Source organism: Dipodomys spectabilis, unplaced genomic scaffold (assembly GCF_019054845.1).
Source record: "Dipodomys spectabilis isolate Male_0828 unplaced genomic scaffold, ASM1905484v1 ptg000002l, whole genome shotgun sequence".
Lineage (NCBI taxonomy): Eukaryota > Metazoa > Chordata > Mammalia > Rodentia > Heteromyidae > Dipodomys > Dipodomys spectabilis.
In genome coordinates, this window is record NW_024870679.1 from 56,270,271 (window position 1) to 56,294,734 (window position 24,464).

The following is a 24,464-nucleotide window of genomic DNA, read 5'->3' on the forward strand; positions in this document are numbered from 1 at the left end:
TCTCCATTTACTGTCTCTGTTCTCTCTTTCCTTAATTGCCTCTTCTCCTTCCAAGTCTATCTGAGGAAACTGAAAGGTTAAATTCTGGAGTTCAGTTAAATTAGTCGATGTAGCCAGATCCAATGGTACCTGTAGTCCCAGCTATTTTGGAAACTAAAGTAGGTGGATTGCTTGAGCCCAGTTCAGCCTAGACAACATAGTGAGACATCATTTCCTTCAAAAACAAGTAAACAAATCAGTTCCTGCAAAGGAGGCTGGGATGTCTTGGATGGTTTTATTTCTATACTTCATGGCTAGGTCTCACTGTGTGTGTGTGTGTGTGTATGTGTGTGTGTGCGCGCGCACACACACACACACACACATACACACACACACACACACACACACACACACACACACACACACACAGCTCCACTTCTGGCTTTTCTGGTAGCTCACTGGAAATAAGATTCTCATGGATTTTCCTGCCCAGGATGGCTTTGAGCCTCAGTTCTCAGATCTCAGATTTCTGAGTAGCTAGGATTACAGGCATGAGCCATTGGTACCTGGCTAGGTCTCACTTTTAATATTCATTAATAGTGTGATCCAGTAGAAAGAGTACAGGCTTGGGAGTGAATCACAAAAGTGTGAGTTCAAGGCTCCCTTAACCCGTTTACTAGCTATGTGGCTTCTGGTGAAGTATACTTTTCCTTCGTAGGCCTCAGTTTCCTCAAATGTATAATGAAAATGATAAGACTTCCTCTTGTAGTCACAGATTATGGCTGTCTCAGTCCCATCTGCCTGGACTGATGTTCACAGTTACTCAGATAAAAGCAGTGTGCCCATCTACATAGAGGCCAACCCAAAAGGAGCCTCACACCTTCCAGCCATAGAGGTGCAGAACTAATGAGGAAAAGGAAGGACTTGACCATGAGCTGAAACAAGGGTCAACACTAGAGGTACAGGGAAAAGAACTGGCCTCAGTTTTCAAGCTATGTTATCACTTTTATTTTTTTAGCCTTTATTGAACCCTAATTCTTGACAAGGACCTATGCCTATAGACATGGGTTAGGCATAGTCTGGAACTTGCAGTCTGGAGAGAAGGTGAAAAAGTACCAGATACCTGTAGTATAGCTGACAGGTATAGAAAATTAGAGAGGCCTTTAAACCAGGCAGGGATCTCCTAGAAGAGATATAACTTGAATTGAGTTGTTCAAGTCAACGTGGAGTTTTCTGGTAGAGAATGAGGGAGGAGGGCTAATCCCTAGAGAGGAGGGAACAGCCTAGTCAAAGCAAGGAGCAAAAAGTACATCCAGACTCACAGCTAAGAGCCTAAGGCGAGACAGGACAATTAAATGGAAATGATATTCTGGCTGGGATTCTGAGACAGAAAAAGGTCAATGGGTAAAATGTGAGGGAAAGAGAATAGTCCATGAACTTTAGTTAGTCATATGTATCAATATTGGTTAATTATAATAAATGTGCCATATGAACATACGGTGATAATAATAATGGAAATGGAATGTTGGGTAAATGAGAATTGTCTGTGTATTATGTTTGCAATTTTCCTGTAAATCTAAGATTGTTGTAAAAAAAAAATTTAAGTTTTCAGCATATATTGCGTTTGGCGACTTGGATGGAACATGGACTGCCTAACCAGTGAGTGGTTGAGATGAAATGAGAATAGAAGAAAGGTCCTGGAATGCTGAGAAAAGGAATTTCTTGCATATTGCTGCAAGTCCTCCCCAGGTTTTAAGCACTGAGGTGACGGATCAGACATGTACAGATGGCAAGACTGAGGAAAAGACGCTCCATTAAGGCTGCTCCAAGAGGGTGAAGGGAGAGCCTGGCTCATAGGAAAACCTCAAAAAAGGGTTTCAGAACAGAACTGAGGAGATGTATTCAAGAGAAATTTGGGAGAAAGAATTGAGAGTTTTCATGTACAATTTGCTCTAAGGCAAGAGCAGACAGCAATAAAAATGATTCTCAGTAATGAGTTGGGGGTAGTGATGTGGGTGCTGGAGGTGGGGTAGAAGGAAGGGAATGTACATCTCCTTGAACTTGATTTATTCATCTGGGCCTGCACTTAGAGCTTCTGCGTCATTAGCACAAAGCTGACAGACTTCACAGAAGAAGGTGAGAAGCTCAGGCATACACAGAGGTTGAGGTTTCAATGGTCACCTGGCAACCTTGGATGTGGAGCAATGATGTTGGGCAATAGTGGGGGAGGAGGAGTCCACAAGAGGAAAGCATTGCCAGGCGCTAGTGGCTCACGCCTGTAAATCCTAGCTACTCAGGAGGATGAGATCTGAGGATCGTGGTTCAAACCCAGTCTGGGCACAAAAGTCCGTGAGACTCTTATCTTCAATAAACCACTAGAAAACCGGAAGTGGCACTGTGGCTCTAGCACTTGAGCTGAAGAGTGCAAGGACAGTGCCCAAGCCCAGAGTTCAAGCCCTACAACCGACCAAAAAAAAAAAAAAAAAAAAGAGGAAGGCATTATAAATCCTCAATTGAATCACTTCCCCACTTCCTCTTCTACCCTCAGCAACATATCAGGCATGATCCAAAAAAGCTAGAACATTTCTAGCCTTCCAAAACAACATCTTCAAGAACAGAACATAGTTTTTCTTTCCATCCATTAAAAATTAATTTCCTTAATGATGGCTCTACTTCATCAACCCCAAGGATGTTATTCTTGTTTTTCTTTTCTTTTTTTTTTGTCGGTGGCACTGTGGCTCAAGTGGTAGAGCACCAGCCTTGAGCTGAAGAGCTGAGGGACATGCCCAGGCCCAGAGTTCAAGCCCCACAACCAAAAAAACAAAACTAAGAAACCTTCTTTTTCTGTGCCAGAACATGCATTTGTTACTTAGAGACCACTACATTAAGTACTAACTCAATTTTATACCTACACAACAATATGTTCAACTTGGATGCCCATTAGAATCCACCTGGGAAATTTATAGGTCAAGAAAGAGAGAAGAGGTCTGGTCTAAACGGAAGAGAACTGAAAAGCTACCAGGTGAGTCTGCAATAGAAAATTGTCCCTTTCTGAGTGTATGTTTGGAGGGTCCCAATGTTAGCTGTGGAACTAACTCTCAGTCTCTTGTGAGGTTCAGGGTACACAGAGTGTTGCAAACATGATGGAGGCAGTTTGAGTATGAAAAGAACACAGACTTCAGCAGTAGACAGCCTTAATTCTGAATTCCAGCTGTGGCATTTACTAATCTCTGTAAGATTTGGTCAAGGCTCTTTACTTCTCTGAGTCTCAGTTTCCTCATTTGTACTGTGCATCATTAATTGTCATAGTTATTGGGAGAATAAAAGCAAATAGCCTAATGTGGTAGCACATACGTGAAATTCCAACTGTTTAGTAGGAGTCTGAGGAAGAAGGGTTGCCAGCCTGGACTGCACAGCAAGATTCTCTTCAAAAAACAAACTCACACACAAGCAGGTAATAAATCTGCAAAATCTACAGCTGCTCCACAATAAACATACTTCAGAACATGTTCACTTTTTACTGAGTATTTTCTCGGCTTATTTATCTTGCAAAACAACAGTAACAACAGTACTAATCCCCAGAGATATCCTGAGGATGAAATGAACTGACAAGAAATCACTGAACACTGATCTGGCATGACAGCTAGAGATATTTTCAGCTCATATCAGCTCTGTGGGGGGCATTATTAGCTTCATTTACAGGTGAAAATGTTGTATGTATATAAAGTTTATCGCCACAACAATTGATGTGTGAAGTGGAAAGCACCCCTACTGTCTGTGCCTCTCAAGAAGATGTTCAGTAGAGAAGATGGGTTTTGAGTACATTGTCCACATATATGAAAACATCACAGTGAAATCCCTTTTACAATTAATTTATGCTAATAAAAATGAGGGGGAAAGGTTAAATAAGAAAATCTATATCAAACCTACAAAGGAAAAAGGTGAAGTATAAATCCTCCTACACTATTGTCTTGGGGCCATCTGTCTGCAGTTTGACCTTTTATCCCTCTGTTCATGTCAGTCATGGCAAGAGGCCCAAGTCTCCCAGGCTATCCCTGACCACTAGAATCTGCTTCCCATAGTCAGTACAGCATCTTTCCTAACCCTATTACCTCCTCTCCTCCCCACTCAAATTTTCCTACCACTTTTCCTGAAACTCAGTTTTCAGGGGGAAAAAAATAGTTTGGTCAATCCCTCATCTGAATGTTTCCTTCCCCTCCCTGTAATCAAAAACTGGCTCTCCTGAGCAAACAGCTTCTCCCTGAGCCTCTAAATGGCTGCTGGCTTCCCTTCTCACCACCCTTTAATCATTAGGCCCAAGAGGCAGATGTTGCTTCTCGTACTTGCTCCCAGATCATTCTCTTTTCCTCCTTCAATAAACAAAACAAAACACCTCCAGCTTTGAATTTCATGAGATTATACTGCCCATCCTTCCCTCTATTAGCTAGTGGGCAACTGTTGGCTCACTGTTACTTTCTTCATAATCTTTCATAATTTGAATACCCACATAGATGTGCCTTCCAGCCTCGTAGACTCTTTTGTTCTAGGACTCTTCCAGCGAAGCTAATCTCTGACCCCAACCTTAGCCACTCTCACAGCCATACTCTGGACCTCAGTTATCCACATTAATTTCAATCCACCAACTCTCAGACTACTATGACCTTCCCAGCCCACTTCTTCTCCATTCAATTTCAACAGTCTTAATCCCCTACAATCTTTTCACTGTCTCTCACCCTCTTTGTCCTTACCTCCCTCTCTGCCCAGCTTGAATTCTGCAGTCAATCAAGACAATGACTATACAAACCCCTGACTCCCTGACCCTTCTACTGCTTTATCATACTCAAGCAAAACCACACCTTCTGTAAAGCCCACTATCTGCCAATTCTGTGCCCTTACCCACAAAAGAAAATACAGCTGGAAGGGAAAAATAAACACAATCATGCTTCAAATTCATGAATACATGAATTCCAATTTATGATCCCTAATTGCGAATGGAGCCTTAATGCTAATCAACAATCAATTTACATTTCCCTGGTCTATTCGTTCTCTCTTATTCCTAGACGATGTTCACTCCTCAAATCTCTAATGTTTCTCTAATCTACTCTCAACTGATGACCTTTCTGCCTCCTCCACCAGGAAACTGTATCTAAGAACTCTCACCAGCACATGTAACCCCAAGCTGCCCCCTGTATTCAACCCTCCACTTTCTCTCCTGTTGCTGTGGATGCACTTTCTACTCCCAGCAAGAAGTCAACCTTTGTATGTCAGTCCATCTCCTCTCACCAGCTCCAGGATATTGTCCCAGGAATTCTCACTCTAGACATCTAATCAGTTTTGCAGTTTTGTTTCTTAATTGGCAACATTGTTGCTAGCTCTATTGTATTATTGTATCAGCACAACAAACATATTGTTACTTTTCTCATTTTAAAAACCAAAAACCAAAACCTTAGCCAGGTACCAGTGGCTCATGCCATTTATTCTAGTGTAATCCTCAGATCCTAAACTGAGATCAGAGGATTTGGGCTCAAAGCCAGCTTGACAGGAAAGTCTATGAGACTCTTGCCTCCAATTTAACCACCAAATAGCCAGAAGTAGAGGTGTGGCTCAAGTAGAAGAGTGCCAGCCTTGAACAAAAAAAAAACTCAGGGACAGAGCCCAGGCCTTGAATTTAAGCCTTAAGACTGGTACTCAAGCACACTGGCGTAAGCGTGCGCACGTGCGCGGCAAACACACACACACACACACACACACACACACACACACACACACACACACTTCTCTTCTAATTCAATATCCCTTTCACTTTTAGGTGCCATCTCAATTGTCTCCTTTTTTTTGTGGGGGGGGGTCCGGTCATGGGGCCTGAACTCTGGGCCTGGGCGCTGTCCCTCAGCTCTTCAGCTCAAGGCTAGTGCTCTACCACTTGAGCCACAGCGCCACTTCCAGTTTTTTGGTGGTTTACCAGAGATAAGAGATTCTCGGACTTTCCTACCTGGGCTGGCTTTGAACTGTGAGCCTCAGATCTCAGCCTCCTGAATAGCTAGGATTACAGGCATGAGCCACCAGTGCCCTGCTGTAAATGTATTCAAGTGATAGTTAAATTTCTCTTCTACTCTTATTCAGTTTTCATTCTCACCACTCTACCAAAACTGCTTGTATCCAGGCTCCTAACATATTCCATGTTGCTAATGATCAATTCTCAGTCCTCATATTCATCAGCATCTTTGACACACAGTTATCTTTTCTGCCTCTGTAAGTTTATCTTTATGTGACTGCCAGGACACTACAATTGTTGTTGTTGTTCCCCTCCCCCCGCCCCCTCCCCCCCAATCCTTTGCCAATTCTTCTTCATCTTCCCAATATCTTGATGCTGGAATATATCTGCTCTTTACTTCTTTTGCTTGGACTTTTACTTCTGCCCTTACTGATCCTATTCAGTCTCATGGTATTTACTTACTTAGTTTATTCATTTTTCGTGCTAGGGATTGAATTCAGGGCCTTATGAATCTCATATCATAACTTTAAATACCATCTAATATATGAGTTGATGACTTGCTAATTTATATCTATAGTCAGGACCTCTGCCTCAAACTGTAAATTATTCATTCAGCTGCTTATTCTTTATCCCTACTGGGTTATTGTAACAGCTATCTCCAATTTAACATAATCAAATTGAGTCTCTATTTGTTTCCTCAAATCCTGCTCTCTCTACAGTCTTTCCCATCTCAGTCAGAGGCATGCCCAACCTTTCAGTTGTTCAGGCCAAATTGTTGATCCCTCCCATTCTCTCTCTTCATCCAATCCAAATCCCATCTGCAAACTTTTCAGCAGGCAGATTGAACATGGATCCTCTCACTGCCACCATTACTAGCTTCCTAGTTAAAGCCTATTATTTCTGCTTCCACTGTTGCAAATCCTAAACTAGTTCTCCCTGCTTCTGTCTTGGTTCTACATAATTTCTTCTTTCTTTTATTTACTCCCTGTCAAGCATGGGACTACATGTCTCTGCCTAACCCGTGGGGCCATATAGTGAGGATTAAGTGGGTTAATTTAGGGAAAGCCTCTGGCACTGTGTCTGATGAATGACCAATAGGAAACTTGGTGGGAAAAGGCTAATAGTAACAGACAACTCTAGTAGAATAGGATAATGGAGAAGGTCTGGCCTTCTACCATGTTTTGGAAGGAGAAACTGCATCTTTCAAACAGCTACACTTGAAACCTTCTATTCAAACTACTTTTGCTTATATTTCTTTCTTGCCTGAGAGACTTTGTAACTCCCTCCCTCCCTTCCTCCTTTGATTCTTTTTCTCCCTCCCTCCCTCACTAGCCTCCTTCCTCTCATAATTTATTCTTGAAACAGACATAACTTTAGTTCAAAGAAAACTTGGTGAATATTGAGATGTAAATCACTAAAATGTCTGGAATGTATACAATTTTTCAAATCTACTAAAAAATCACTGAGCTGTGTGCTTTAAAGAGGTATACTTTTATGGCATGTAAATTATGTGTCAATTAAAATGCTATTAAATGCAACATGATACTTCAGATTGTATCCTGAAATAGCAAAAGGACATCAGTGTAGAATTTAAAAAGCCTACTGAAATCTTTAAAAAATCTACATATTAGCTCATCATATTGTATAAGTGTCAGTCTCTTAGGTTTGCCAAATGTACCATGGCTATGTAACCTGTTAAGATTAGAGAAAACAGGTGAAGAATTGTGGAAATTCTCTGTAGTATCACTGTAGTTTTCCTTTGAACATAAAATTATCTAGATTAAAAGTTTACCTAAGCCGGGCAGGCACTGGTAGCTCACACCTGTAATCGTAGCTACTCAGGAGGCTAAGATCTAAGGATTGTGGTTCAAAGCCAACTCAGGCAAGAAAGTCCATGATTCTCTTACCTCTAATAAATACTCAGAAAAGGCTGGAAGTGGCACTGTAGCTCAAGTGGTACAGCGCTAGCCTTAAGCACAAAAAAGCTCAGGAACAGTGCCCAGGCCCTGAGTTCAAGCCCTAGGACAGGCAAGAAAAAAAAATTTGTTTACTTAAAAATGTCAGAACTATCATTCCACTGCTTAATGTCTACAAGGGATCTGTTCCCATGTCCTAAGTGCCCCTTCAAGGTATTATTATAGATATTATTTTATTATTTATAAATATTAATTTATTTTATAGATACTATTTTACCCATCCCTTGCAGAGCATGGCACTGTCAGGCACTTAAGGGATTCTAGAAAGCAGTCATGCTTTTGCAAATGTCTTTTCTTCTGCCTGTAAAGCCTTTCCTCACATAACCTCCAAGTGTTGTATTCATACATCAAGATCCCAGCTCAATGCATCCTCATTGTAGAGCATTTTCCCAAGTAGACGTGGCTATTTTCTCCTCCATATTCCTAGCACACTTCCTTCATGACTTTATTATACCATTTATATTGTTTATAGGTCTTTTTTGTCATCTTATGTTAGTGTTTAGCATTATTCATTCAATATTTTCACTGCATGAATAAGTACACAAAGACTTGTAATTTTTTTTCTCCTACACCAATTTAGATAGATGGAAGGGGGTTGTGCCTGCCTCAAATAGTCACTCGAGATTGTTGGTTAATTCATCTACAAATTACAAAGACAGACTATGCCTGTAATTTCGATCTGACTTCCCGTAGACTTTGTTGTGATTTTAAAAATCAGATTAAACTCCATGCAGCAGCTGGCTCCTACAGGCTTTGAGGAGATGAAAGTGTCAGCATGTCTGCAGCCACACCAGGAAACTTGCTGCCTAGAAAAATCAATTCTGATTATCACTAGAGCTGAACATAGGATGGTGTACTCACAAGCTGTCTCCACATTCCTGGAGCCATAGGGACTTGTCAAAGCCCTAGTCTCTGTTCAACCTCCAGACTCTTCTGTGCTACCCATTGACCTCTTTATATGTCTCCAGCTTAGGTTTAAGAGTCTAGATTCCACCTTTCTGAAAGTGACTCACATTGGCCTGGGTATGTCTGACTCCAGAGTAAAGTATTAACAAGCCTTACATCTTAAGATTTATCATGTGCTTCATACTAGTACTAGTGGTTTTTTTTTTTTTTTTTTTAACTAATAGGCCTTTACATTCTTCACCCTTTAACTCCTGCATCTATCTACAAATTGGCTCCAAATTTAAGTGAGGAAGAAAAGGAAGGTCATTTACTGATCTCTCAAAAAACTTAACAAAAACTGTTATTTGGGTGTGAGCGTGGGGGTGTGGTGGGTGGGTACACCCCACACACAGACACACATGCACGAGATCCTGAGGTTTGAATTCAGGGCTTTGTGCTATTGCTTGGCTTTTTCACTCAAGGCTTTTACTCTCCACTTTCATCTTCTTACTGGTTTATTGGAGAGTCCATTAGATTTATATGCCCAGAGTTGGCTCTGAATCATGATCCTCAGATCTCAGCCTCCTGAGTAGCTAGGATTATAGGTGTGAGCCACTGGCACCTGGCAAGTTTAAGCTAGCCTTTTAAATTGTGAATAAGATTTAGCCAGAAGTCCAGGATGAGACCTGATCACAGTTCAGCAATTCCCTAGCTCTCAGATCCAGTACCTGGGGTTTAAATAGGTCTAGTCTTTCCTTCAATATCTACAGCATAGTGAAATTAGATCCTTTTCATTCATGTACTGAATGTCTATTTTCCATACTAGAGTGCAAACTCCACATAAGCAGGAAGGAAATATCCCAGCCTAGCACAATAACTGGCACAGAGTGAGCACCAGATAAATATTTACTGAATAAGTTCAAACAATGACGTTTACCGCTTGGCTCTGCCCAGGCAGCTTGACATCTATGGCTGTAACCATCTCTTCTCTAAGTAGACAACTGCCTCCTTGGATCAGAGGGAAAATGTGACATGAAGAATGATTTAAAGCACATGTAAGAATAAGTTGCCTGTGTGAGAATATCCACAGTCCTTCTGTGGATGAACTTCCAGGAACTGACAGCTTCATAGTTGTCTATGGCTTTTTCTTCTCTTTCACCAATTGATCTTTACAACAACCCATAAGCAAGGATTATTTCTCCCCTGGATAGATGAGGGAAACAAGTAGTAAAGTCCACTCTAATCACACAAATGGGCACTGACACAGGATTAGAACTTAGAGTTCCAGTGGACTAAGTTAGCTGTGTCCTTCCACAGATGATTCTTCCCCTGACCAGGAGCCCTTCCTACTCTTCTCTTCCTCAAGGTCTCTTAAGGTTGCTTGGCAACCACCAGCCAGCAGTAAGTGGCCTTTAGATTGATTTGTGGCTGTAATGTTACTAAGTCTCTCTCTGCTCATACGTGTGTGGACTCTCATTCTTTTTTGAGTTTTTTAATGCAGTTTTCATATATACATGCCATGTGTTACAGATCCATTGACTTGCTTTTTCATTTCCCCAGTCTTCTTCCCCTAAGTTGTTCACTTTTAATGAGACTTCTCATCTACCCCACTTCCCTAGTAAGATTTTCTTCTCTGATCCCCAATAATTGGCCTCTCAGGAAACATAGGCCCACTCAGGGAACTATGTGCTAAGAGATCCCAAGAAAGAAGGGACTCCCAACACTCTCCTCAATTGATATTCCCCAAGAAATGACAGAAAACTCCTACTGGAGCAATGCTCTCTGTCTTAATCTACCTTTCTCCCTCACAACAACTTTCTCTCTGACAGGGCTTGAATAGTAGAGAAAGTGAATTAATACTTCATACCATGCTAGTGAGCAGGAGCTGCTTCAGCACTTCTGAAACCACAGAGGGGAAAATCTGGAAGGGGACCCCAATAGTCCTTTGCATGTGGACAGGAGAAAGAAAAAAGATGGAATCTAATATCTCTTGCATTCCTAGTATGTGCTGGATGCAATACTCTGCTATTGCATTAGGCCTCTCCTCCTCAATAAACATGTAAGGTGTGCACACACACCAGTACTGGAGCTTGAACTCGGCCTGGGTGCTATCCCTGAGCTTTTTTGCTCAAGGCTAGCACTCTACTGCTTGAGTCACAGATCGCCTTGCAGAATTTTGCTGGTTACTTGGAGATAAAAGTCTCAGGGATTTCTCTGCTTAGGCAAACTTTGAACTGTGATCCTTAGATCTCAGCCTCCTGAGTAGCTAGGATTATAGGCATGAGGGTATTATGTATTTATAGGGGCAAAGTGACTAACTGAAGCCCACATAGCTTTTAAAAATTTACAGAACTTCTATGTAAAAAGGAGATATTTAGGTTCTTCCCACTCCCTTTACAACTAGTTGACCATCATCTTCAGTCAATTTTGGTCCTAATCTCTCTCCTCATTTCTATTCCTTATGTTACTTTGCCACTGTCTCTGTGTTTTGGGCTGACTGTCCTCCCTATATTAACGAGTTAAGCTCTAACCTCCAGTATGGCTATAGGAAGTTATTAAAGTGAAATGAAGCTATAAGGGGGAGGGCCCTAATCCAATATGATTAGTCTTATTAGAAAAGACACCAAGGAGTTCTCCTCATTCCTCATGCGCACATACTGAGAAAGGGCCATGTGAGAACAACACAGAAGCAGCTATCTGCAACTCTGTCAACATCTTGATCTTAAGATTTCCGCCCTCCAGAACTATGAGAAACCAATTTCAGTTGTTTAAAGCCACTCAGCCTGTGGTATTTTCTTATGGTAGCCCAAGCAGACTAACATACTTTGGGTTTTGTTTGTTCATTTGTTGGGTTTTTGTTATTGTTGCTGTTTTTGCCAGTCCTGGGGCTTGAACTTGAGGCGTACACACTGTTCTGAGCTTTCATGCAAAAGGCTAGTGCTCTACATCTTTGTGCCATAGCACCATTTCCTACTTTTTGGCAGTTAGTTGGAGATGAGAGTATAATGGATTTTCATGATCCTGAACCCTGATCCTTAGATCTCAGCCTCCTGAGTAGCTAGGATTACAGGTATGAACCATTGGTGCCAACTATATACTTGGATATGGCCCATATTACTTACTCAAACCACTGATGAATTTCATTCTGTCTTTCATAGCTGATCCATATTTAGCCAAATTTCTTGTTTAATTATTTGTTTACTTATGTACAAATTTCTAAGGTAGAACTGATTATAAAATAAATACATATTTAATGTGCACAAATTGATGAATGTGGATCAAAACCACAGTTTCTTTGCCTTGTTTTCATCTCTATTCTTTACTTGAAAACAAGAACTTCTTTTGGTGGAGGGTTACCACATGGGCAATACCCTTATCATTTTTGCTTTACTTATTTTTAGGATATATGGCAATTGGCTGGAGCTATAATCTTCCTGTTTCTGCCTTCCACATAGCTGGGATGACAGGAAATTCCACCATACTCATCTATTAGTTGAGATGGGGTCTTTACCCCAAGGGACACTCAAATTATGATCCTCCTGATCTCTATCTCTGAGTGGCTAGAAGTATAGATGTGAACCACCACATCTGGATAAAGCCAAGAATTTTTTGAAGATGCGAGTCTGACTTTGTTAAAACCTTACTATGGGGTTGGAGGAATAGCTCAAGCGGTAGGGTGCCTGCCTAGCAAGTATGAGGCTGTGATGTCAAACCCCAGTACTAAAAAACGACAACAAAAAAACTTCTATGAATTCCCCAGTGCTTATGATGATGATATGGGTCTCTAAATTTATATCCCTTTAATTAAGAGAATTTTAGGTACAACATGCACAATATATGACTATTTACATATACATATATAACCTACTTAACAGATGTTATGTAATAGATCTTACATAACAGAATATAACAGATGTTAAGAATATAAAGATGGCCGGGCGCTGGTGGCTCACGCCTGTAATCCTAGCTACTCAGGAGGCTGAGATCTGAGGATCGCGGTTCAAAGCCAGCCCGGGCAGGAGAGACCGTGAGACTCCTATCTCCAATAAACCACCAGAAAACCGGAAGTGGCGCTGTAGCTCAAGTGGTGGAGCGCTCACTTTGAGCTGAAGAGCTGAGGGACAGCGCCCAGGCCCAGAGTTCAAGCCCCACGACCGACAAAAAAAAAAAAAAAAAAGAATATAAAGATGATCTAAACAAATTTAAACATTTAAGTTTTAATGTATTTATCAAAAGCACAAAAAAGGTTTTACTTTGTTGCATAAAAGCACACACACACACACACACACACACACACACACACGAACTCTTTGATAAATGTTTTTAAGCAAAGCAATGTGACTAAGTCAGATCTAATAAACTCCTCACTAATTTTACCTCAAAATGTGGCTGGCAATGAACTTATGCCAGGAGTTGGAGAAATGTCAGTTCAGCCATTTTTTTAATGCTCATTTAGGTTCACTACACTTAGCACAGTCTATAATCAGAGGTTTCTTTATGGGACTCTCTAAAAGCCACATATCCAATGTGAAATCTCATTAGTTAAGTAGTATAATCAATAAACCTACTTAACCAGGCTTATGAAAAATGAAAATACTTACAATAGGCTGAAAACGAGCAGAGGCATGAAGGAGCCACTGCTACTCCCTTAAAAGGACACAAGACATCCTCAATATTTCCCAACTATAGACTATGTGGTCAGCTGATTCAGGGATCAAATGAAGATATCTGTGCCAACCTACATCATACGTATTAATAAAAATGATATTTTATATCCAGAGATTGAAAATAAAATTAAGTGAGCTTTCTAAAGAGTCATCAGACATGTACTCTCTGGACAATGACAAAGCCTCTGACAGTTATACAAAGTACCGTATGAACAATATATGGTTATTTACTTAGTCTGTATATGTATTTACTTTTGTACACCAAGGGATGTTAAAATACATAAACATGAAACAATATTTAAATGCTCACATTTCAATGTATTTGTGAATATATGGAAAAGTTCATTTTGCTACCTAAAAATATATGCACACATAAAAACTGTGAAATGTTTTTAAGCAAAGCAGTGATCAACTAAGTCAGTGAAATAAATACATCCTCATAGATCTTACCTTGACTCTCAATCAGCCATCTCTGGCCTCCCCAGCAAATTTCTCAACACTCTCTCCCTGTTTTTCACAGCCTTGATTTGGTTTCACTATATTGCTCACCATGCCTAAAATAGTCTCTCACACCTGTGTGTGCTTCTGCTGTGAAGATGCTGTCAGATAACTGAAGTGGAAGTACTAGTACATAATAGGAGCCTTTAGTAAACTCTTGTCGAATCTTACCACAGGTAGTTAAGTCAGATCAATAGTTCTGCAATTTAGCCTGCCTTTAAACCAGTTGGAAGACTTCTTCAACATAGATTGTTGGGCCCAAATTCCAGCATTTTATAATAGCAGATTCAGAAAGTCACAGGCTCACATAAGAATATGCATTTCTATAAGAATAGACACCTGAAGAAATTCTCAACTTTTCTAGCCATAAAAGAAACAAATCAAAACAACAGTGAGATTCTACCTCACCCCAGTTAGAATGACTATAATCAAGAAATCTAATAACAGATGGTGGAGGGGTTGTGGCCAAAGGGGAACCCTACTGCATTGTTGGTGGGAGTGTAAACTTGTTCAACAACTTTGGAAAGCAGTATGGAGGTTCCTCAAAAGACTACACATAGAGCTCCCCCATGACCCAGCAATCCCACTTTTGGGCATTTGCCCAAATTATCACAAACAAGGCCATACTAAAACTACCAGCACAACTGTTTATTGCAACATTATTCACCATAGCTAAGATATGGAACCAACCCAGATGCAACTCAGTAGATGAATGGATCAAGAAAATGTGGTATATATATATATATATATATATATATATATATATATATATATATATATATATATATACACATACATACATACATAATAGACCTCTATGACTCCATCAGAAAGAATGACACAGCCCCATTTGTTAGGAAATGGAAAAACTTGGAAAAAATTATATTAAGTGAAGTAAGCCAGACCCAAAGAAATATAGGTCCCATGGTTTCCCTTATTTGCAATAATTAGTATATGTCTAGAATAATCTTACCAGACAAGCAGAAAAGGTCAAAAGCTATGCACATATGACCATATAAGATGATGATAAGCAAAATGAACCCCAAGATAGGGACACAAGAGATTTTATCTTTGTCGCTGTTGTTTTTAATGTACTATGTGATTTTTTTGTTTCTTTTATGTGCTCTTCCCCCATGGTATAACCCCTGTTTTCACTGTATTTGATTCCAGTGTCCTGCATCTTGTATATACATTATTCTAATATGAGAAGGGGAAGGGAAACTTTACAACTTGGTAGGGGGAGAAAGATGTTGGGGAGGTGGGGAGGGAAGGCAGGGGAAAAACAAAGGAGGGGGTAAAAATGCTCGATAGGAAATGTACTCATTACCTTACTTATGTAACTGCAACCCCTCTATACAGTATCTTCAGTATCTTTACAATAATATATATGAAGAATATGCATTTTTATATATATATATATATATATATATATATATATATAAAGAATATGCATTTCTAGCAAATCCTCAAATGTTGCTAATGTAGTCAGGTATGGAGACCACAAAAGTACATACACTCTATAGTTTTTCCAATTTCAAACTATTTTTGATACCTCAGTGCTTTTAATAGAGAACTAAATGAACATTAATCTCTATAAATTAATGTCCCACTTATCATAAATGGAAATATAAGATCCATAAGCTTTGCATAGAGAAAATAGCACATTATTTAGAATCAGAAGATGAGTCCAAATTTCACTCTATAGCTGTGTGGTTTATCTAAGATAAATTAATTGCTACGTTATATTCTTCTGTAAAATTAGGATGTATTAAAAGACTAACTCTCTCATATATTAGTTTTTTTTGTGGGGGGTCCGGTCATAGGGCCTGAACTCTGGGCCTGGGTGCTGTCCCTCAGCTCTTCAGCTCAAGGCTAGTGCTCTACCACTTGAGCCACAGTGCCACTTCTGGCTTTTTTCTTTTTGCTTATGTGGTGCTGAGGAATCGAACCCAGGGCCTCAGGCATGCAAGGCAAGCACTCTACCACTGAGCCACCTTCCTAGCCCCTCTCTCATATGTTAAACATGAGATAATAGTAATACAAGAAATAATTTGTAAAAAGTACTATATATGAGCTGTTCCAATAATATATTTATTTAATAAGTATAATCAACAGATAAGCAAGACATGGTTCAAACTTTCACAAATTTTGTTTTGTTTTGTTTTGAGATGGGTTTTGCCATGTAGCACAGGCTGGTCTTGACTTCTTAATCCTGCTATTTTGGCTTTCCAAGTGCTGAGACCACAGACACTCAGATACCTGGCACAAATTTCCAAAATTTTCAGTTCAGTGATAAATCTATAATGTTTATGTTCCTTTATCTTCTGAAATCTGTGCATATTTGAATAGTACCATTGCTAGATAATACCTAATAGTTGTGTGGCTGAGACAGTTTCCAGTGATCTTTTCTTCCCAGTATTCATACCTGTGCTTAGTTGCCTCCCAAGAGAATACTCTAAGGCTACATAAGCGACACTGCGATTTCTTCTTTGGTTTCTTAGATCTCTCACTCTGGGGAAAACCAGCTGTCATGAAATAAAGGCACTTAAACAGCTCTGTAAAGATACTAAGAGGATCAAATGGAAAGTAAGGCCTCTGCCAACAGCCAGCATCAGACATGTGAGTAAGCCACTTTTGAAGTAGATCCTCTGGTTCCAGTCAATCCTTCAGATTACTACAGCCCAAGCCAACATTTGGCTGCATATCATGGGCCTCAAATCATTCCTAAATGTTAGACCCACAGAAACTATAAGATAATAACAATAGGAGTTATTATCTCTTCTACTATTATTATTTTGCCAGTCCTGGAGCTTGAACTCAGGGCCTGGGCACTATCCCTGAGCTTCTTTTGCTCAAGGCTAGCACTCTACCACTTCAGCCACAGCACCACTTCTGGCTTTTTCTGTTTATATAGTACTGAAGAATCGAATCCAGGGCTTCATGCATGCTAGGCAAGCACTCTACTACTACGCCACATTCCAAGACTCAACTATTTTTATTTTATATCGAAGTTTTTTATTTTTGTTTTGTTTTGTTTTGCTAATAGGCCTCCTACTCATTTGGCTTGCCTGCTTATGACTAATGCTCTACCACTTGAGCAATGCCTCCAACCTAACTTTTTGCTAGATATTTTGGAGGTAGAGTCTCTTAGGCTTTTCTGCCAAGGATGGCCTCAAATTGATTCTCTGGATTGTAGTCTTCTGAGTAGCTAGGATTACAGGCATGAGTCATTGGTTGGTGCCTGGTACCACCAAGTTTTTAAGTAATTGTTATACAACAATAGAAAACCTATCCTGTATCCAATATTTACTGTGCATCTATTTATCATATTTCAGGAACTATGCTAAGTACCCCAAAGTTCTATGATATATATATGCCACTATAATCCTCAAAGAATAAAGAGTGGTCCAGAGAGATTAAGTAATTTAGTCAAGTTTCAATGGCTAATAAAGTGGTAGAAGTAGAATTTGAGCCAGGCACTGGTGGCTCATGCCTGTAATCCTAGCTATTCAGGAGGCTGAGATCTGAGGATTACAATTTGAAGCGAGCCCAGATGAAAGTCTATGAGATTTTCATCTCCAATCAACCAGCAAAAAAAGCTGTGGCTCAAGTGGTAGAGTACTAGCCTTGAGTAGAAAAAGCTGAAGGACATGTACAGACCCTGAGTTCAAGCCCCAGGACTGGTACCAAAAAAACAAAAACAAACAAGTAGAATTTGAACCCAGCTCTGTAACTCTAAAGCTCAGTTTCTTGTTTAGTCATTTCTACAAGCCAAGATAAAGCCTCTTTGAGAGACAAGCAGAAGAAGCAACTGAACCTCCAGAGGAGAACAAATTTACATAAAACCAGCGTGGGGACAGCCCAGGGGCCATACCTAAAAACATCATTAATAGTTGATATTATCAAGCCTAGAAGCTCCACTTTTGCCCTGTCTTCTACCCCTTATAGCAGCAGACTAGTTGTCTCTCAAAATATCCTACACACAAAAAAAAAAAAGAAAAGAAAAGAAAATATCCTACACAAGATGCCCAGCCCAGGACTCACCCAAATCTGCAGCTTCACTCGCTTCTCATGGCGGTATACTGTCTTCACCTTAAAGTCGATGCCCACAGTGCTGACAAAGGCAGGGGTGAAGGTATCATCAGCATAGCGGAAGAGGAAGGAGGTCTTGCCAACACTGCTGTTACCAATGATGAGCAGTTTGAACATATAGTCAAAATTCTGGTCAGAGGCATCTTTGATTCCAGTTTTACTATCGGTCACTGAGGCCATCTGCAAAAGAGATCTCTATGGTCATTCCAGAACATACTTCCAGGATGACTTTGAGTCACTAATATTCTCATGGCCACCTGACATTTACATACTTACTCCTCACATCAACATCACAGAGAAAATATATGCCACTCAGAATCACCCTACCACTGCACCAACCACAAATGTTGCTTAGGATTGGGGTGGAATCTAGGTCCTCCCACTCATTTCCTCAACAAATATTTGCGGAACACATTGCTCTGGTGCAAGCCCTGAGTTGATCATGAAAGTACAAATATGAATCAGACATAAGTGTCTATCAAGAATAAAAGAACAGGGAAGCAAAAGTAATAAAATAGAAGGCAAATGATGAGACAGGGAGGCCCTGGTTAGAAGAAGCTTCTAACCCACCTTGAAGACATGGTTTTCAAGGAAAATCTCCTGTAGGAAGAAGAGCTATCATTCCCCGTTTAGAAATTTTCATGAGGCCTGGCACTGATGGCTCCTGACTATAAACTGTAATCCTACCTACTCAGGAGGCTGAGATATGAGGATCCCAGTTCTAAGCCAGCCAGTGAAGACTAATTTAAGAAGTTTTTATCTCCAACAAACCATCAAAAAGCTGGAAGTAGAAGTGTGGCTTGTGGGGTAGGTCATCAACATTGAGAGAAAAAGCTAACAGAAAGCACCCAAGCTCTGAGTTCAAGCCCTGGTACCACACGCACATACAAAAACAACAACAACAAAACCCAAACAACTTCTGTGGCTGTCCATAGCTCTAAAGATCAAGCCCAAACCATCCAGGTTAACAGAGAACTAATACACCAAAGAACCAATTCTCGAAGCTCTTTCCCTTACCAACATGTGCTACTTTTTTTTTTCTTTTTCTGGGTGGAGGGGAATAGAGGGGGAAGTTGTGGGGCTTGAACACTGAGCCTGGGCAGTATCCCTGAGCTCTTCAGCTCAAGGCGCTATATCACTTGCGCCATAGCACCACTTCTGATTTTCTGGTGGTTAATTGGAGACAAGAGTCTCATGGACATTCCTGATGGGGCTAGCTTTGAACCATGATCCTCAGATCTCAGCCTCCTGAGTAGCTAGGATTACAGATATGAGCCCTTGGCAACCAGCATATATGTGTTACTTTTATATAAAATATTTATATCAAATATCAACTTTTTCAAATTTATATCAAATTATTATTTATTCCAAATACACTGTACTATTTTGTTTTTGTTCTTTATATATGTATTTCCTCTGCCTACATGCTATTCCCACTTCCAAATAAACTCCTATTCATCCTTTTAGGTCCAGGTCAAGTGCATCTTTCTTCCCTGTGCATGCACACCTAATGGTACATTCCCAGAACACTCAAATGGCACTTGTGTCATTTCAGAGCTGTTTACTATTCTGGCTCCTCTTTTACACTGAGCAGCTGGGACTTAATGCACTCCATTTCTGCATGCCTGGCTTCTAGCACAAATCCAAGTGCATAATAACACTCGGTAAATGTGTACTGAATTAATGAAAGTCACTTCATCACTCTGGACCCCCAATCTCCACAACTGGAATGTGGAGCTGATGTACTTCATTTCTGTAGTTAGATCTTATTCAACTGTCCTCTCTTGCAGTGAGACTCCATTATTTGCATCTATTTGACAATGGATTAACTGCTTCCCCTTCTGGAGTCAGGGAAGTTTGAACCAAGAAAACCTGCCAACACTGGACCCAGGGCATATTTTCCATAAGCACTTATCAGACATTTTCTATGTATTATACTACTGATGTAAATGCCATATTACTAGTTTTCATTTCTAAAATAATATAGCTAGTTTTACACTCTAGATAATATACCTAATTTTACACTCTTAGAAGAATTTTGAAGTAACACACGTAACATGATAACCAAAGGCCAGGTTACTGGTCCTCGCTTTCCCAATAATTCAATATATGAATTAGGACAAATCACTGAAGTTTAAGTTTCCTCATCTGATGCCACTACATACTTCATGAGGCTGCTGTGAATTTTAACTAAAAGAATGATTATGTATGTGCTTCTTTCACTGTGCTGAAAAAAAAAATACACTTGTACATGTGTAAAATTGGCTATGCTACCCTGAATGTGAGAGTGGGGAATGACGGGTCCCATTCCTGCTGTGATCAGCCCCTCTTCATTTTATAAGTAAGAAAAAAATGAAGCTTCACGTTGTGTGCAAGGATTTGCACACAAGTCAGTTCAGGACTAGAATTTCTGTGATCTAATGTCTCCCAGATTTGACCAGTTTTAGGATAAGTAAAGAAGAATTCCCAATAGAGCACCTAGTTACCACACTGTACTTGCCTTACTATACAGTCAACAGCTGCTTATGTGGACACAACATGGCTTTCCTGATACGTGGTGTGAAACCAGGGACAGGCAGAGAGAGGAGAAGGGTTAAGATGGAAACACCCTAGGGGTTCTTCAGGGGGAGGAGGGGTAACAGACATCTGGAAGAGGAAAAAAGCATCCCAGCAGGCAGCTGCCTGAGGCAGATCTGAGCAGACTGGTCACTGCACAGTGGTGCGTGCAGAACTGCATTTGTAAGATAAGCATCGATCAAATCTTCCCTCTCTTTTGTGACAGCCGCATAAAATGATAAAACTGGGTAGCTCACTGTGCCCGTGAGGAGAAATACAGATGAATGCGCAAGAACCATCTGGGAAGTCATCCCTAGTTCCAGGCTGAGGAAAGGAAAGAAATGGCCCCTCACAGGTTGCTGTGAAAAATAAAAAACCCTTTATATCTCAAAGGGGGCAGAAATAAGCACCTGAGGAAGAAGCAATCTTCAGCTAGGAAAAAGAGCCTTAAAACCTAGCAAGAAAAGATGAACATAGTAAGTGTAGTGAAGAAGATAATAGATGTACTTCAAAGGTTAAGGGCAAGATTGAATGCAAGAGACTTGAATCCAAGAGACTTGAATCCTGGCTCATTTCTTAATGTGTATGTAATCACAGGCAAATCCTACCCTTGACTTCAGTCTCCTCATCTATGAAATGAGTGAATAAAATGGCTTCCTGTGCCTGCGCCATTGGCTCACACCTGTAATCCTAGCTATTCAGGAGGATGAGATCTGAGGATCACAGCTCAAAGCCAGTTTGGATAGGAAAGTCCATGAGGTTCTTATCTCCAATTAACCACCAAAAAATCAGAAGTGGTGTTGTGGCTCAAGTGGTAGAATGCTTGCCTTGAGCTGAAAAGCTCAGGGACAGCACCCAGGCCCAGAGTTCAAGCCCTATGACCGACCCTCCCCCCCAACAACCACCACCACCAAAGCCCCGCCAAAAAAAAATGGCTTCCTGGAAAAACTGTTAAAATCAGTGGTTGAGAGTGCTTTATAAACCTCTTCAATTTTTCTTTTGCCTATATGTTTCATGTTTTTTATTAGAAAGTCATCCTGAGTAATGGAAATAATTTAGGGTTCCAAATCAAACAAACTAGATTCAGTTTCCAGCCCTATGGTTTATTAGCTATGAGACTGGGACAAAATATAAAATGACTAAGACACAGTTTCCTCCTTGGTAAAACAACCATTGTTAGAAAGATTGTAAGTCATGTAAGTAATGCATTTAGCATAGTATATGGAATATAGCAGGGACTCAATAAATGAAACTGTCCTCTTTCAAGGAGTATTTCTCAGTGGAGATAAGGAGGGAGTGGGGCAAATGTGGACTTTACTTTGCAATATGCTCTTCCTCTAAAAGTCGTACTTTAACTAATTTTACATTTCATCTTTCTTTAGATGATTCCACACTACCAACCCACTACTACCAGCCAAGCCCAGCACTCCTCACTGTTTTCCCAAGACTCATAGAACCACAGAAATAGTATCATAATAGCTACCATCTACTGAGCAACTATGAAATGTATCCTGCTAGTTGCTTTGGAAACATTTGGTCCTAAACACAAGGAAGACTTGGTAAAAGCCATTTTGTTCCTTCTTCAGATTGGAAGTAGATAGACATGAGTGCAACTAATAACAACATGGAGGCACACCTACATAAAAGCATCAGTAACATCTATTTTGCAGGGTTTTACACAGCTGCACACCTACTATGTACCAGGCCTTGTGTCTACTCTGGAAAGATGAAGTGGAATCCTAATGGGCTCCAAGCTTAAAGAGGAAAACATGCTGGGTGCCAGGGGCTCATGCCTATAAATTCTATCTACTCAGGAAGATGAGATCTGAAGATTGAGGTACAAAGCCAGCCAGAGCCAGGAAATCCATGAGATACGTATCTCCAACTAACCACCAAAAAAAAAGCCAAAAGTAGAGCTGTGGCTCAAGTGGTAGAGTACTAGAGCCTTGGGCTAAAAAGCTCAGAAACAGTGCGTAGGCCCTGAGTTCAAGCTGCATGATGGGCACACACACACACACACACACACACACACACACACACACACACACAGGAAAACAATGTAAACATTCTATGTTACTGTTTTCCTTTATCACAATCCTTAAGAAACTAGAGATTTACTTTTTGGACTGGAGATTCTTTTAGATTGTTGTCTTTCTTCATATTGTTTCCTCTGATGAAAACACACTGACTCCACAACTAGCTAAATTCTCATTGCCAAGGACCACCACTGTCAGACCTACCTGCCTTCCCATATCACTTCTCTTCTGGGCTTCCTACCACTACAAACAGTGCCTTTCACCACTTCCACTGTCTTCCTCTGTTTATGGGCCCAAAACAGGTGTGCATCCACCTGCGCATACACACATCCATTCTTTTTACAGTCATCCATCCCTTTCCATCTGGATCCTAGAAAAGGGGGATGGAGAAGCACACCTTTATTAGCTTTCAGAAACTGCCACTTTATTCTCCCCCAAATCCTTTCCATCTTGAGCATCTAAAGCAGAGTCCACCTGAGGATGAATTTTCCAGTCCACTGTTCTCTTCTTTGGTGATCCAGATGGTGGTATAATTGGGTCCAGTCCCCGCTCCTCCTCCCTCAGACTCTGGAGAAGCCAGAGTCTAGTGTTCACTCTGACCCCCATGTTGTCTTCCCTCACCCCCTCACACACATACACACACCTCACACCTTCACACATATCACACACATCACACTCCATACTTGACCTCATCCTCAACCTGACCCAGCTTCGAACTCTCCAAGTTCAAGGTTGCTCCACTTTGAGCCACCAGACCTAGCTCTAGTCCATTGCCTTCTCCCCACTCCTGACCAGAACCTAGGTGTCACCTGTCCACAACCACTGCCCTTCCTCTGTCCCTTCCCAGCTCTCCCTCCTTATTTTCCACCCTGGCCCCTCCAAGCCCCTCCCCTCGCCCTCCAGCGCACCCAGACTCCTTCTCAGGCACCAGCTGCTCTCTGCCCCACACGCTTTCCGTTCCACAGCGGTCCACACTCGCGTCCCCGCCGCCCTCCCTGGACCCTCTCTCCGACCAGACGGCCCCCCTCCTGCCCAGCGCCCTTCACCTCTCAGCACCTCGCTCCCCTCGGCTCAAAGACCCCTTCCGACCCAGCCCCCACCCGAGGCTCCGCACCTCCACGCCCCCCCTCGCCTTCGCCCCCCTTAATCCTCCCGGCACCCCCTTCCCCGCCCCTGGCCGCCTGGCACCCCTTCCCAGCGACCCCTCCCTGCCTCCGGCGCCGCTCTTGTTACCCCCAGCCTGGCACCGCTTTCTTGCTCCTGCTTGGGCTGCACCCCAAGCTCTTCGGAGCTCCCTCAGCGGACCCCCCCACACACACACACCTTCCGGGGAGACGCCCCCAGCCCAGGCCACGCTCCCTCCGCCGCGGGGTCTCTCCCTAGCGGGCGCCCCCAACCCCTGCTCCGGTCCCCTCGGCTGCCGGGCGCCGCCTCGCAACCCTCACAGGCGGGAGGGCGAGCGGGGGCCGGGGCCGCGCCCCTTACCTCGGACTCCGAGTGCAGGACTGCGGGGCTCGCTCGCCGAGGGGTCGCACCTGGCGGCGGGAGAACGCTGCCGGCTTCGGGGATCCGGACGAGGAGGGGTGCAGCGGAGCGGGGGTGAGTCGGGTCCGCACCTCAGGCGACCGCGGGCTAAGGCTAAGGCTCCCGCTGGATTCGGCTCCCGCGGCGACCAGGCCCCGCCCAGGCCCCGCCCGTGGGCGGAGCCCTGATGGACACGCCCCCTCCGGCTGCAGGCAGGTGCCAGGAATAAATCCACGGTACTTTGGGAACTCCCACC

The 24,464-nt window shown here is 41.8% G+C and overlaps 1 protein-coding gene across 1 annotated transcript in view; it reads right to left on the bottom strand.

The window, feature by feature from the left end:
* Positions 1 to 24,234, bottom strand: part of Rab3b (RAB3B, member RAS oncogene family) — a 64,213-nt gene extending 39,979 nt beyond the window's left edge. Inside the window, exons 1-2 of the mRNA XM_042682378.1 lie at positions 24,170 to 24,234; positions 18,045 to 18,272 (exon numbers count right to left, since the gene is read on the bottom strand). Of these exons, the coding sequence (XP_042538312.1) occupies positions 18,045 to 18,272 (228 nt within the window). The 5' untranslated portion in view covers positions 24,170 to 24,234. The remainder of the gene's footprint in view (positions 1 to 18,044; positions 18,273 to 24,169) is intronic.
* Positions 24,235 to 24,464: the final 230 nt, after the last annotated feature.